Genomic DNA, 14,987 nt, shown 5'->3' with positions numbered 1-14,987 from the left:
ACATCTCCCCCACTTAACACCTGCTCTAAATCTTGACTCACTCTGTCTCCGACAGAGATATTATTCCCCCAGGAATGATGCAATGAGTAACCTCATGTTGGCCTTGATTCTGAAGCCTGGGCAACGTCCAGAAATCTCTCTTGGGCTTCAGCTATAGAAAATCACCATGATTTCTGTAATTACAATAGGAGGAAAGCTCCTCTCTGCAACATCCTGGAGCCATTCGGTGGTTTGAGGGGAAGCCACAGAGCTGGAGAAAAACATGTTTGTGAGGGATTGCAGATGCAACTCTCTGTCTGACATCAGCCATGTGTTTGCATGCGAGAGAGTTTGGCCTGAACTTTGCTGACGATAGTATTAGAAGAGCGCGACAACAGTTCCCTTTTTTTAACAGTTAAGATCAGCTTGACAGTGGAATGGTCTCCCTGGGGGGCGGGGAGTTTGGACTCTCCTTCCTTTGGGGTTTTTTAAAGGGGAGGTTGAACGGCCGTCTGTCATGGATGCTTGAGCTGAGGTTCCTGCATTGCAGGGACTTAGACTAGATGCCACTTGGGTTCCTCTTCCACCTCTGCAATTCTATGATTTACACATATATACATACACCTGAGTCCAGTCAAAGAGTTCAGAGCTTTTGCATGACACAAGGGCCTGTTAGGATTTTTATCCACCCGTGCTGCTCCAGTACATAGCACTAAGTTAACAACAACAACAACAATTTATTATTTATACCCCGCCCATCTGGCTGGGTTTCCCCAGTCACCCTGGGCGGCTTCCAACAAAACACTAAAATACAATAACCTATTAAACATTAATAGCTTTCCTAAACAGGGCTGCTTTCAGATGTCTTCTAAAAGTTTGGTAGTTATTTTTCTCTTTGACATCTGGTGGGAGAGCATTCCACAGAGCGGGTGCCACTACCAAGAAGGCCCTCTGCCGGGTTCCCTATAACTTGGCTTCTTGCAGCGAGGGAACCACCAGAAGGCCCTCGGCGCTGGACCCCAGTGTCTGGGCAGAACAATGGAGGTGGAGACGCTCCTTCAGGTATACTGGACCAAGGTATATCATGTTAGTGTCTGAGAGTGTGAGACAGGAAGTCTCAGCACTGTTGGAAGTTTAGTTTCACTTCTGTGTGTGATGCTGTTCTGTACTGCTGCTGAGAGAGCACAGACATGCTGATGGATTCTTTGTATATAGACTGTAAAATAGTTTAGAGCTACTAATTGACTCTTCCTTCTGCTATGAGATGCCAGAAGACAAGTGTGCTCCTTTCAGGAGGGAGGGGTTGCTTACTGCCAGTCTCCCTGGACTGAGGGAGATTTACAGCCAGAGAGTGACCATCGGAGAGATGCCCCGGTGTCTTGGGAAGTTGGCAGCCTTCCCGGGCGTTTTCCAAGAGGGTCTTCCCAACTCCAGACACCAACCGCCAAGCTCTGGCCCTCAACTGCCTTCTCATTCACATTCAACATTCGCTTTCAAACTCCCAGCCAATCATCACTCGCCACCAACATTCCGGTTCTCTCTCCCAGGGCCGGCCCACCAATGAGGCGAGGGGCTGCAACCACTTCAAGTGGCAGGATCCACAGGGGCAGATCTGGCCTCCAAGGGATGCATCGCCTGCTGCTCCTACCACAGTGGCAACAACAGCTGAGGCATTGCCCCTTCGAAGCCAGATCTGCCCCTTCCATGGCATCCCTGCCCATGCTGCCGCTTGGTGAGCAGGAGGGGCTGCTGGTCTCCCTCCCCCTCGTTCCCAATGTAGCTCTTTGTTCCCCCCTTGTTTCCAACCAGTGGTGTAGCGTGGGTTGTCAGAACCCGGGGCAAGGCAAGTAATTTGCACCCCTAACCCGTGGATTTGCGCCCCCTAACCCTAACCCCCAGATGTTGCGCCCGGTGAGGCTGGCCCCCCCCCGAACCCACCACGCTACGCCACTGTTTCCAACATAGATCTTCACTCACCCCGTCTTCCTTGGCAGGTGGACACCATTTTGTGGTTCTCCTCAGGTGCCAAAATGTCTTGGGCCGGCCTCTGTGACTGATCCTTAAGGAGGCTGTGCTTATATAAATAAAGGCCCACTTTTCCACTTAAATCGTTGGTCTGCTGGCGTTCCTCTGTAGAATCAGGAGATTCATTTGGGAGACCATGAAGGGAGAGGAAATAAAACCCTACCGAGGAAATAGGGGTGATGTATTTGAAGGCTTTATTAACCCAACCTACAATAAAACCACCATAAAATAACACCCACTCAGGTTAGGAAGCTATCGGATTATTAGATTGATAGATATAGGCAAGCTCTAACACTTACACGGGTTTCTCAGTTAGGAGAAGGCAAGCAGTTTTAATTAAGAGTAGAAATCCAGTAAATGAGAAAAACATCACAGGAAGACAAGACGGCAAGTTTCCAGCAGGGTCCACAGCATGCCAAAAATGAGAGAGGGCGCTTCCCTTCCACGTAGATGAGGTCAGGTGTTTTTGAATAGCCTGCCCACCCCATGTAAAAAATGATGATGATCAAGTGTCCTCGGTTTTCTAAATATTCTCATCACGCTCTACACAAAAGCTTTGACATTCTTAAGCGATGGAACATGCACAGGGACCGATTCTGAGCGTTTTGCTCCATCTCCAAGAAATTAACCAAAAAGATGCACGTGTAGCAACCGGTGGAAGTGCCAGGTTTTGAAGTGGAAGACCCGCCGGGTCTGATGGCACATGAACCCAAAAGCCTTTGAGCTTTGCCAGTTATCTGAGGTTTTCGTGGCTGCCTTCCCAGGACTTCCGGGGTTCCTCCTAGCCACAAGGTCCCCATTGAGAAGGCGCACTGAGAAACCCCCAGGGTAAAAGTGAGGGCTGCAATGGAGTGCTTCCACCCCGCGCTCCAGCCAGCCACGAAAGCCTGCCCTTTCCCAGGTCACTCCATTCCCTATCCCTTCTGCTCCAACATTCAGCATCGAGTCGCAGGACCGAAATTTGGCTGTTTCAGGTCCTCCCACCCCACTGCTATCCCTGGCCCCAAATGGTGTGTTGTGCATTTCCCAAAGAGGAGGGTGGGGTTATGGGCAAGGGAGTGGCGGTGGGGTACTGGAGGTATAAATGACTGACGACATTGAAAAGCTGGTATCACTGAAGCTAAAGAGTTTTAACTAGCTTCTGAATAAATGTGCAGTAAATTGTTACTGTTTGGAAATTTAATTGCGTCCTTAGCTGCAAGTTTTGATGTTCCCTCAAGCCAGCAGATCCACTCCCCCCTCCCCGGAAAAAATGCATGCGATGGGGCCACTTTTACTTCACAAGGATCCATGCTATGAGGATCCTATAGATGCAGAGCTCCTTCAAGGCCGTGTTTTCTTATTGGGGGTGGGCTGGGGAGGGAGTGCATTTGTGGCAACTACAGGAAACTACAGGAGGTGCCTCAACAGGAAGCAATGTAGGGATCCAGGAAATTGCAGGCCTTAACAGCTGCTCTGGGTAAATTGATGGAAAGCATTAATAAAGATAGAACTACCAAATGTATAGAAGAACAAGTCTTGCTGTAGAAGTGCCAGCATGGCTTCTGCTACTGAAATAGTTCTTTGAAGAGTCGAGCAAGTAGATACAGAGAAGGGGATGATCCAGCTGACATTGTGTAGCTCGGTTTTGTGAAAATGTTCCCCATCAAAGACTCCTGGGCAAACCTCTGCTTGGCCGCTGTGAGGAGAAGCATGCAGCCCAGGACTCCCTGCACCTCTGCCCCCGAAGGTATTCACTTCCTTGGTGTGATGACGAAGCAACGTAAATGAATAAACGACGGCAAAATAAATGCCCCCATGTGGCAAAGCAGGTAAGAAAGGGGATCCATCCTTGCAGTCATGGATACTCACACTGAAACCAGGAGACAAACAGGATGGGATCACAGAACAGCAGCCTCCACCTTTTTCACACCTTGGACCCACCTTTCACCAAAGAAGGATCCATTTCTTAATTTTGTGGGGTGCTAGTGCCGCTGTAGTGACCCACCTTGAGACCGAGACACAACCTGGTAAAAGGGTAAGAGAACTTCCTCATGCAGCGCACAGTTAAACCACGGAACTCCCTGCCACCAGAGGCAGGAACGGCCACCAACTTGGATGGTTTTAAAAGAGGATTAGACAAATTTGTGAAGGAGGAGTGGGCTATAGATGGCTCTGAATACCAGTTTCTGGAAACCACAGGAGGGGAGAGTTGCTCTTGTGCTTGCGGGTTTTCTATGGGCCCCTGATTGGCCCCTGTGAGAACAGGATGCTGGACTAGATGGTCCATTGGCCTGATCCAGAAGACTCTCCTTACGTTTTTATGTTAAGACGAAATGCCAGACAACATGGAGCCTCTGAGGGTAGCTGATTTCTCAACCCCGCACATTATCTAGAGGACAGTTTGCATGCTGGTTGGGTCCATTGGCCCGGTCACCTTTGCCTGTGGTTGGGCCTGACAGGCTAAGAAAGCTCATCTAATTACAGTGGTACCTCAGGTTAAGTACTTAATTCGTTCTGGAGGTCCGTTCTTAACCTGAAACTGTTCTTAACCTGAAGCACCACCTTAGCTAATGGGGCCTCTGGCTGCCACCGCGCCACCGGAGCACAATTTTTGTTCTCATCCTGAAGCAAAGTTCTTAATCTGAGGTGCTATTTCTGGGTTAGCGGAGTCTGTAACCTGAAGCGCCTGTAACCTGAAGCGTATGTAACCCGTGGTACCACTGTATTCATACATTTCTTCTTGGAAGGTGGGAAAAAGGTGGGAAAGACCTTCACTGGAGGTTTTTCAAAGGAGTCTGGGACACCACCTGTCAGGGGTCCTTTTGCTGTGATTCCTGCACGGCAGGGGGTTGGACTAGATGACCTTTGGGTCACCCTTCCAACTCTGTGAGTCTATGACCACCAGAGACACAAGTCATTTAAAAGGCAGGACCAATGCACCATCTCAAGTTCTGAGCATTTCTAAAAATTCCCCAGAGTTTCCCTCGTTTTAAAAAATTACCACTGATCTATGGTTTCTCTTCCGGCACAAGTTCAACGCACTGAACATTTATGTGGTGCTTCAAGTGATAAGCGAGGCTGTTGCTTCGGCTGAAGCTTTTCCCGCACTCGGAGCACTGGTACGGTTTTTCCCCCGTGTGGGTCCTCTGGTGCGAGGTGAGGTTGATCCGCTGGCTGAAGCCCTTCCCGCACTCCGAGCACTTGTAGGGCTTCTCCCCGGTGTGGATGGTGCGGTGCAGAGTCAGACTCACCCTCTGACTGAAGCTCTTCCCGCACTCGGCGCACGGGTACGGCCTCTCCCCCGTGTGGACCGTCCGGTGGCGGGTGAGGTTGATCTTCTGGCGGAAGCTCTTCCCGCAGTCCAGGCATTTGTACGGCTTCTCCCCGGTGTGGACCCTCTGGTGCTTGTACAGCGTGGAGCTCTCGCTGAAGCGCCTCCCGCACTCGGAGCACTCGAACGGCTTTTCGCCCGTGTGGATCCTTTGGTGCCTCAGGCGGCTGTTGCTGCACCGGAAGCTCTTCCCGCACACCGTGCAGATCCACCACTCCTCCCCTGTGTGGACTCGCTGGTGCCGAGTGAGGTGGTACCTCTGGCTGAAGCTCTTCCCGCAAACCGAGCAGATCCACCACTTCTCGCCCGTGTGGACTCTCTGGTGTCTGGTGAGGCTGTAGCGCCGGTTGAAGACCTTTCCGCACTCGGAGCATTCCAGAAGGGTCTCCCGCTTGTTGATCCTCTGATGCCTTCGGATGCTGAGCTTGCTCACCATGCTTTCCACGCACAAGGGAGGGAGCGCCTGCATTTCGTTTCCATCCCAACATTTTTCTTGCGTCGGGGCTTTGTGGAAGTTGGCTCCTTCAAGCAAGACACCCTCCGCCTTGCAAACCGGTTCTCGCGGCTCCAAGTCACTTCTCTGCTGTTTGGCAATGATCCCGCTCTCCATCGCTTCACCTGAAGGGAGAAAGAGGAAAATGAACCTCACGCCACCAAGCAAAAGCCCAACTCACTTCTACAGTGGTACCTTGGTAGTCGAATGGCTTAGTTGTCAAACAAATCGGCTCCCGACTGTCGCAAACCCAGAAGTGAGTGTTTGCGAACGTTCTTTGGAAGCCGAACGTCCGACACAGCTTCCATGGCTTCCGATTGAGTGCAGGAAGCTCCTGCAGCCAATCAGAAGCCACACCTTGGTTTTCAAACCATTCCAGGAGTCGAACGGACTCCCGGAACGGATTAAATTTGAGAACCAAGGTACCACTGTATATCCCAGTTGTATCATAACTTTTTTATTTAAAACTGTGATGCGACTACATTTGGAGTATTGAGTACAGTTCCGGTTGCCACACCTCAAAAAGGATATTGTAGAGCTGGAAAAGTTTCAGAAAAGGGCAAGGGGATGCAGCGACTTCCCTTTAAGGGAATGTTACAGCACGTGGGACTTTTTAGTTTAGAGAGAAGATGAGTAAGAGGCGATATGGGAGAAGCAGATATGGAGGAAATGGGCAGAGAAAAGCTTTTCTTCCATTCTTACAACACTGTGGGCAAATTAAAACTGCATACCGCTCTTTATCGGAAGATACCAGGGTGGTTCACAACAGAAAAATACAAAATGAGAACAATGAGTACATAAGGAAACAAAAACAAAACGAAGAGCTCCCCTCCTACAAACACATTTTAAAAGTCATAGCATGTTAATCAGCCAAACACCTGATTGGAGAGAAATGCTTTTTGCCTGGCGCCTAAAGACATGTAATGAAGGTGCCAGGCAAGCCTCCCTGAGGAGAGCATTCCGCAATAGGGAGCCACTGCAGAAAAGGCCCCGTTCTCATTTTGCCACCCTCCAGGCAACCCTCCATCCCAACCCTTTTCTTGCGTTGGTAAGAAAGAGATGGTACCTGAATAAGTGCCTCCAGAGGATGATGATCGCAGGGTCCAGGTTGGTTCATAACTATGGGCCTAACCCCACACAGGAGACAGTGATGGCCTCCAACCTAGATGGCTTAGAAAGAGGATTGGACAATGCCATGGAGGAGAGCTCCAGCTATCAATGGCTACTAGCCATGATGGATATGTTCTGGCTCCCATCAGAGGCAGCAATGCTTCTGAGTACCAGTTACTGAAAACCACAGGACGGAAGAGTTGCCCTTGTGTTCATGTCCTGCTTGCAAGTTTCCCATAATAAGCATCTGGTTGGCCACCGCGAGAACAGGGCACTGGATTCCACGGGCTTCCAGCCTGATCCAGCGGGCTCTTCTTACATTCTTAAGTCTGGATAACTGGTCCATTGCCTGTTTTTGGATGGCATTGTACCCCCACTCATCACCCGAGACCCAGTGGCTAAGAGTGCCTTGCACCAGCTTCAGCGGATGGGACAGCTACAGCCGTTTCTTGACCAGGACAGACTGACCTCTGTGACCCATCACTGCATAGCTTCTGTTAACAGGGGAAAAGGTGAGCCTTACCCAGAGAGACCAAGTTCCCATAATTCTCCACCATGACCTCCCACTGCAGAGATCTTTGGTCTGGATGCAGCAGAGCCCACTCCTCCTCTGTGAAGTACACAGCCACCTCCTCAAAGGTCACCGGGCCCTGGAAAGAAGAGGAAAAGAAAATGCTCATCACAGCTAATGGAACAATTAAAAAGAGAGAGCTGTGAGCCCTACATACGCAGGCTGAGACCCTACCTGCCCGCAGACTGTCTCGTCAGAGTGGTGAATGCTCTAGTTATCTCCCGCTTGGGCTACCGCAATGCGCTCTACATGGGGCTACCTTTGAAGGTGAGCCGGAAATTACAAATGATCCAGAATGTGGCGGCTAGACTGGTGACTGGAGTGGCCACAGAGACCACAAAACACTGGTCTTGGAAGACCTACATTGGCTCCCAGTACGTTTCCGAGCACAATTCAACGTATTGGTGCTGACCTTTAAAGCCCTAAACAGCCTCAGCCCAGTATAACCAAAGAAGCATCTCCACCCCCATCGTTCAGCAAGGACACTGAGGTCCAGCTCCAAGGGCCTTCTGGTGATTCCCTCCCTGCGAGAAGTGAGGTTACAGAGAACCAGGCAGAGGGCCTCCTGAGTAGTGGCGTTGGCCCTGTGGAATGCCCTCCCATCAGCTGTCAAGAAAATAAAGAACTATCTAACTATCAGAAGACATTTGAAGGCTGTTTAGGGAAGTTTTTAATGTTTGATATTTTATTGTGATTTTAATATTCTGTTGGGAGAACAAGAAGAAGAGTTTGGATTTGATATCCCGCTTTATCACTACCCTAAGGAGTCTGAAAGCTGCTAACAATCTCCTTTCCCTTCCTCCCCCACAACAAACAACCTGTGAGGTGAGTGAGGCTGAAAGACTTCAGAGAAGTGTGACTAGCCCAAGGTCACCCAGCAGCTGCGTGTGGAGGAGCAGGGAATCGAACCCGGTTCACTAGATTACGAGTCCACTGCTCTTAACCACAACACCACACTGGCTGGGGAAACCCAGCCAGATGGGCAGGCTATAAATAATAATATATGATGCTGATGATGGTGGTGGTGATGGTGATGATGATGTTACAGGGGACTGGACTAGATGACCCTTTGGTTCCCTTCCAACTCCACAACTCCACAATTCTATGATAAACCTTTGAAAGGGACAGAGGCTCTCCCTGCAAGATCCAGAGTTCGCTCAGGGACGCTCAGATCCTTCTCAGCTTTGGAACATCCTTTGACTGGGGTTAAGAGACACATCCTTTCAGGCCCACAGACGTGTACAGGTGATGGAGGCACCCAAGTTGACCCTCCTTCCTCAGTTCCCCAGTTCTTCCGCTCCTACCTGTCCGGGCAACTGCGCAGCAACCATTTCCGCTCCGTCACACATTAAGGAAGGGCTGAGACCATCCGCCAGAGGAGCTTGGCTATCTGTGAAGGAAGAGAAAGGAAGGAAATGGAAAGGAGGCGAGATGCTGCACCCGCCACCTCAGTTGTTTCTCAGTCCTGAACTGCCTGGGGCTTAATTACCACATTGGCCCAAATATAAGCCACACTTTTTTCTCTGACAGTGAAAAGTTAAAGTGTGCCCCCTCCTTGAGAGGTCTGGAGGGTGGCAACATAAGAACGGGCCTTCTCTACAGTGGCTCCCCGTCTATGGAATGCTCTCCCCAGGGAAGTTCGCCTGGCGCCTTCATTATACGCCTTTAGGCGCCAGGCAAAAACGTTCCTTTTAAACCAGGCCTTTGGTTGATCCAATTTACATCCTATGTCCTTTTAAAATGTTTGTGTTTTTGTGGTGGGTGGGGCTATTGGGTGGTTGTTTTTATTTTTATTAGGTACTTTGTGGTTTTATATCTTGATTTTATTCTGTGAACCGCTCTGAGACTCCCGGGTATAGGGCAGTATATAAATTCAATTAATAATAATAATAATAATAATAATAATAATACAATTATACAAAAAAAAACAAAAAACTTGGATTCCCACCCCTCACCCCAGTTTTTAAAAGGGCTAGAGATGAGGGCAAAATTCCCACCTCCCCACCCTTTCACCACTGATGGAAGGGAAACTTAAAAGTATGCAAGTTTCCCATTGGGGCATGGGAGGGGCACCGTGAGAAAAGGATGGTTCATTATGTGGGCAAGGCTATTCTTACATCCCCACCTTCCCATTTTATCTTCACAACAACCCTGCAAAGTAGGTCTGGCTGCGAGGCAGTAACTCTTCTTATGTCCTAAAAAGCAACGCCCAGGTACGCAACAACAGCAGCAAGAATACTTCTCGCTAAATATTGGAAGACACAAGATTTGCCCACCGTGGAAGAATGGCAGATGCAAGTGATCGACTATATGGAGATGGCAGAAATGACCGGCAGAATCCGAGACCTGGGAGAAGAGTTGATGGAAGAGGATTGGAAAAAGTTCAAGGATTATCTACAGAAATATTGTAAAATGTTTGAATGCTAAAAGGATGTGGGATGTGAAGGTAACATGGCATTTGGGATATGGTTAAAAGAGGTATGAAAAAAGAATTTCAAAAAAGAGAAGGGGGGTATGATTAGAATAATATTATGTCAAAGTATATAGGGTGGAGTAAAGGACCAAGATAAGGGAAATTAGAGACATAATAAGTGGGAATATACAATTATAAATGAGGTTTGAAAGAGGGTTAGAATTTGCTGAATTTGACGGAATAAAGAGGAATACAAAAAAGGGAGATGTGAGGAGGTCAGGAAAAGAGGGATATAGAACCTTGAAACTTAAAAGTGGATTCTTTTTCTTTTTCTTTTCTTTATTAAGTGTGTATTTGGTGTTTTCTGTTTTGATATATGTGTTTGTTTGATTTCTATGTTTTGTAAAATTCCAATAAACATTTATTTAAAAAAAAGGGAAAAAAAATAAAAAGCAACGTCCAGAATCTAGGCAACCCCCTCGAGAGACCAAGATCAAGCCAAAATGTGCTCCCAATTCCTCCTTACCCAGCAAGGTAGAAGCATCCCCTCCAACGCCCCCCGGAATGGCTCCTCGGAACAGCTGCCTCCTCCTGCTGGCTGGCGGGACCTTATCTACTTTGGGGGAAGAAGGAGCCCCTTTTCTCGTACCTTGAACCTGAAACAAAATGTGGGGATTCTCAAGTGGGGAATGGAGAAAAGGGATTAGGAAGAGGGATTTGGATGGGAACTTCCATCCAACTGTTGGAATCGGTTTTGGCATACAGTTCCTCAGCAAATAGGTAATGTGATTCTAAAAGAAATATTTTACAAGCTTCTGTTCCACTGTAACAGTGTCGTTAAGCCCGGACACTGAGGTCCAGCTCCGAGGGCCTTCTGGCGGTTCCCTCGCTGCGAGAAGCAAAATTACAGGATATCAGGCAGAGGGCCTTCTCGGTAGTGGCCCTGTGGAACGCCCTCCCATCAGATGTCAAGGAAATAAACAACTATCTGACTTTTACAAGACATCTGGAGGCAACCTTGTTTAGGGAAGTTTTTAATGTTTGATGTTTTATCATGTTTTAAATATTCTGTTGGGAGCTGCCCAGAGTGGCTGGGGAAACCCAGTCGGTTTTATGTATGCATGCATGCATGTATGTGTGTATGTATGTATTTTTATTATACCTAACACCACCACATCTTACCTGGATATACAGAATAACCAATGTTGCTTGTGGAGGTGTAAAGCCACAAAAGCTAGGATATGGCGCATACTCTGGGCATGTCCCCAAAATCAGAAAATTCTAGGAAGATACGGCGAAGGAAACTCAAGTAATAGCTTGCTATATTTTTACCCATGGATCCCCCAGTTTTTGCTATTCAGACATATTAAACAAACAACCAATAGATAACAGGGAATGAATGCAACACCTCTTAACTGCTTCTAGAATTATTATTTTTGTCAAATCTGGGTGGGGTAGGTGAATGAGAAGACCGTCCATGACAGAATGGATAATGAAAATCAGGAACACAGTGAGCATGGTTAAGCTAACGTATGCGGCAAAAACCAGAAAGGACAGAAAACAATATAATGTCTTTATTGAGAAATTGAGTCTTCTAATATAAAAGTACTGGAGCAGTAACATGCAGGATAAGGTAAATCCATTTGTGCTACTAATTGATTGAATTTTGCTCCTGTCTCGTTAGTTTTAGATACCCCTTCTGCTTTTGCTTTATTTTATTTTATTGGGGCTCTGTTATTAAACTTTGCTTTCTTTTATTATAACAAATTAATGGGGCGGGCAGGGGGAGGAATTCCAGGGGGTTGGACTCTGGCTCCTTCCCAACTCCCATGATTTAAAGAAAGTGCTCTCACCTGCTCCTTTTCTTCCTGCCTCTTCTCTTCCGTCTGGCTCAGGAGGAAGCCTTCGGCCAGGGCCACTGCCTGGGAGCTGGTCTCCGCTCCGCACTCCCTGACCCAGCTCTCCATCTCCGGGGGGAGGATAGTCAGGAACTGCTCCAGAACCACCAGGTCCAGCATCTGGGCCTTGGTGAGCTTTTCCGGCTTCAGCCACTGGCGGTAGAGGTGGTGGAGGCGGCTGCAGACCTCGCGGGGGCCCTCGGCATCCTGGTAGCAAAACGCCCGGAAGTGTTGGCGCTGGACGTCTGAGCTGGCATTGCCCTCGCCCAGGATCTGCTGCACGTTCCTTTCCCAGACCTCCCCAGTGCTCCCAGTCTGGGTGACGTCGGGGTCCTTTCCTCCCCAGGGAGCCGCTGAGTCTGGCTTTTCCATCTCCCAAAGTTCCCTGAAGGAATCCAAGGATTGCCTTGCTCTGTGGAGAATTCTGTTCCCAAACCAAAGGCTGCCGGAATTTGACTGGCGTTGGAGGGGAGGGTGTCGATGTTCGGCAAAGTCTGCAAGCCCCCCCTCTTGCACACGCCTAAGGGAAAGATGCTTTGCTAGGAGCGAATGGTGATCCTGGCTGGAACCTGTAAAAGACGGCAGAGACTTATAAGCAGCCAAGACAAAGTCCCGTCCCCCCCGATATTCTTGCAGAGAAGTTGGTAAAACGTAGGCTGGATAAGGTAACTGTTAGGTGGATTTGTAGCTGGTTGACTGACTGAACCCAAAGAATACTCACTGGTGGTTCCTTGTCATCCTGGGGGAAAGTGACAACTGGGGCGCCGCAGGGTTCTGTCCTGGGCCCGTTGTTGCTCAACATCTTTATAAATGACTTGGGCAAAGGAATTTGAGGGGAAGTTAATCAAATTTGCAGATGTCATCACATTGGGAGAGGTAGCTATCACTGAAGAAGGCGGAATCGGGATTCAAGGTTCTTACACTTGGGCAAGAATAACAGCTGCACAAATATGAGATTGGGGACACCTGGCTTACTAGTAATACATGTCAAAAGGATCTAGGGGTCTTAGTGGACCGTAATCTTAACATGAGTCAACAGTGTGATGCAGCTGGGGGCGGGGATTTAATGCTATTCAAGGATATCAACAGAAGTCTAGTGTCCAGATCAAGGGAAGTCATAGTACCACTCTATTCTGTCTTCGTCAGACGACACCTGGAGTACTATGTACAGTTCCGGGCAGCATAATTTAAAAAGGATGTTGACAAGCAGGAACGTGTGCAGAGGGGCGCGACCATGATGATCAAGGGTCTGGAAACCAGGCCTTATGAGGAACGATTGAGGGAGCTGGGCAAGTTTAGTCAGGATAAGGGGAGACTGAGAGGAGATATGATAGTCATCTTCAAATATCTCAAGGGCTGATGCATGGAGGATGGAGCAAGCTTATTTTCTCGTGCTCTGGTGGGACAGTCTCCCTGGGAAAGCTGTGGACTCTCCTTCACTGGAGGTTTTTAAGCAGAGGTTGGGTGGCCATCTGTCATGGATGCTTTAGCTGAGATTCCTGCATGGCAGGAGGTTGGGCTAACTCTACCAATCTATGATTCTATGGATTTAAGGGACTAGAAGTAGCAGAGGCAGTGTGGTGCAGTGCTTGGCATGTTGGGTGTGGAGGTGGGAGACCAGGGTTAAGAGGATAAGAAGAGCCTGCTGGGTCAGGCCAATGGCCTGTAAAGTCCAGTGTTCTTTTCTCATAGGGGCCAACCAAATGCCTGATAGAAACCTGCAAGCAGCATCTGAACACAATGCTTTCCAGCAACTGGCATTCGGAAGAACTGCTGCTTCCAATTGTGAAGGGAGATCATGGCCACTGGTCCCGTCACCTCCTGGCAAATAGAAGGGGAAGAAATGGAGGCAGTGAGAGATTTTACTTCCTTGGGCTCCATGATCACTGCAGATGGTGACAGCAGTCACGAAATTAAAAGACGCCTGCTCCTTGGGAGAAAGGCGATGGCAAACCTAGACAGCATATTAAAAAGCAGAGACAGCAGCTTGCCAACAAAGGTCCATATAGTTAAAGCCATGGTATTCCCAGTTAGTGATGTATGGAAGTAAGAGCTGGACCATCAAGAAGGCTGATCGCCGAAGAATTGATGCTTTTGAATTCTGGTGCTGGAGGAGACACTTGAGAGTCCCATGGACTGCAAGAAGATCAATCGCATCCATTCTTAAGGAAATCAGCCCTGAGTGCTCACTGGAAGGACAGATCCTGAAGCTGAGGCTCCAATACTTTGGCCACCTCAGGAGAAGAGAAGGCTCCCTGGGAAAGACCCTGATGTTGGGAAAGATGGAGGGCACAAGGAGAAGGGGACGACAGAGGACAAGATGGTTGGACAGTGTTCTCGAAGCTACCAGCATGAGTTTGACCAAACTGCGGGAGGCAGTGGAAGACAGGAGTGCCTGGCGTGCTCTGGTTCAGGGGGTCACGAAGAGTCGGACACGACTAAACAACAACAACAATAGGTAGCCCTCTCCACTTTGAATCTGTCTACAGTAATCCTCTTTCAAAGCCATCCAGGTACCACTTGGCTCCCCTCCCCCAAGAATCATGGGGACTATAGTTTACCCCCTCACCGAACTACAAATCCCAGAACCCGCTCAGTCATGAATCTGGCACCATCCCACACTCCAACCTACCCCAAGGGGCAGTTGAGAGGTTTAAAACTTGGGACGGGAGGCCTCTCTTTGGAGAGAGAAAAAACAAACTGTAAAAAATCAAGACCAGTCAGCAACAAAGGAGGCTAAAACCAGCTTTCTGCTTGCCAACCCCACAGCGAGAGGTTCTGCCCTTGCCCCTCCCTGCCCTTGAGCCCCAGCCCCAACCGGTGCGCTCCCCCAACACCTATTTCTCTCCTCCTAATGCAAACTGGTTTGATACTGGTTCCAGTGCAAATCTTTTGTTCTGACGCTGGCAGCCGGCAGAGGAGGTGGGAGAGGGCTGGCCAGAGGAAGGGAATAACTGGAGTGGGACGGGGGGGCGGGGAGAAGAGCTCCCCCACCCTTTCTCCCCAGCTAAGCGCCTGGTACCCCTCCCTCCTTTTGTCTCCACCCGCTGCTGAGCCTTTCCCCTCTTCTCCCTACCCCCACCTTTGCAGCCCGCCCCCAAATGAATTTGCCACTCACCTGCTCCCCGCTCCCACCCCCAGCTGGGAGGAAGATCCAACCTGAGTGGGTGGTTGGGGGGTCCCGG

General features: G+C 49.1%; 1 protein-coding gene across 1 annotated transcript; it reads right to left on the bottom strand.

Moving 5' to 3' along the window:
- Positions 1–4,877: 4,877 nt before the first annotated feature.
- On the bottom strand, positions 4,878–14,975 carry LOC128409374 (zinc finger protein 773-like). Its single transcript, XM_053379786.1, has 6 exons — positions 14,921–14,975; positions 11,758–12,371; positions 10,431–10,560; positions 8,796–8,881; positions 7,444–7,570; positions 4,878–5,935 (listed from the first exon to the last, which is right to left on the bottom strand). The coding sequence occupies exons 2-6, from the start codon at positions 12,172–12,174 to the stop codon at positions 4,995–4,997; spliced, it is 1,701 nt and encodes a 566-aa protein (XP_053235761.1). The 5' UTR covers positions 12,175–12,371; positions 14,921–14,975; the 3' UTR covers positions 4,878–4,994.
- Positions 14,976–14,987: the final 12 nt, after the last annotated feature.

This window comes from Podarcis raffonei, chromosome 2, assembly GCF_027172205.1.
Source record: "Podarcis raffonei isolate rPodRaf1 chromosome 2, rPodRaf1.pri, whole genome shotgun sequence".
Taxonomy (NCBI): Eukaryota; Metazoa; Chordata; class Lepidosauria; order Squamata; family Lacertidae; genus Podarcis; species Podarcis raffonei.
The sequence above is the reverse complement of the archived record's forward strand: the minus strand, read 5'-3'. Positions and strand labels throughout refer to the sequence as shown.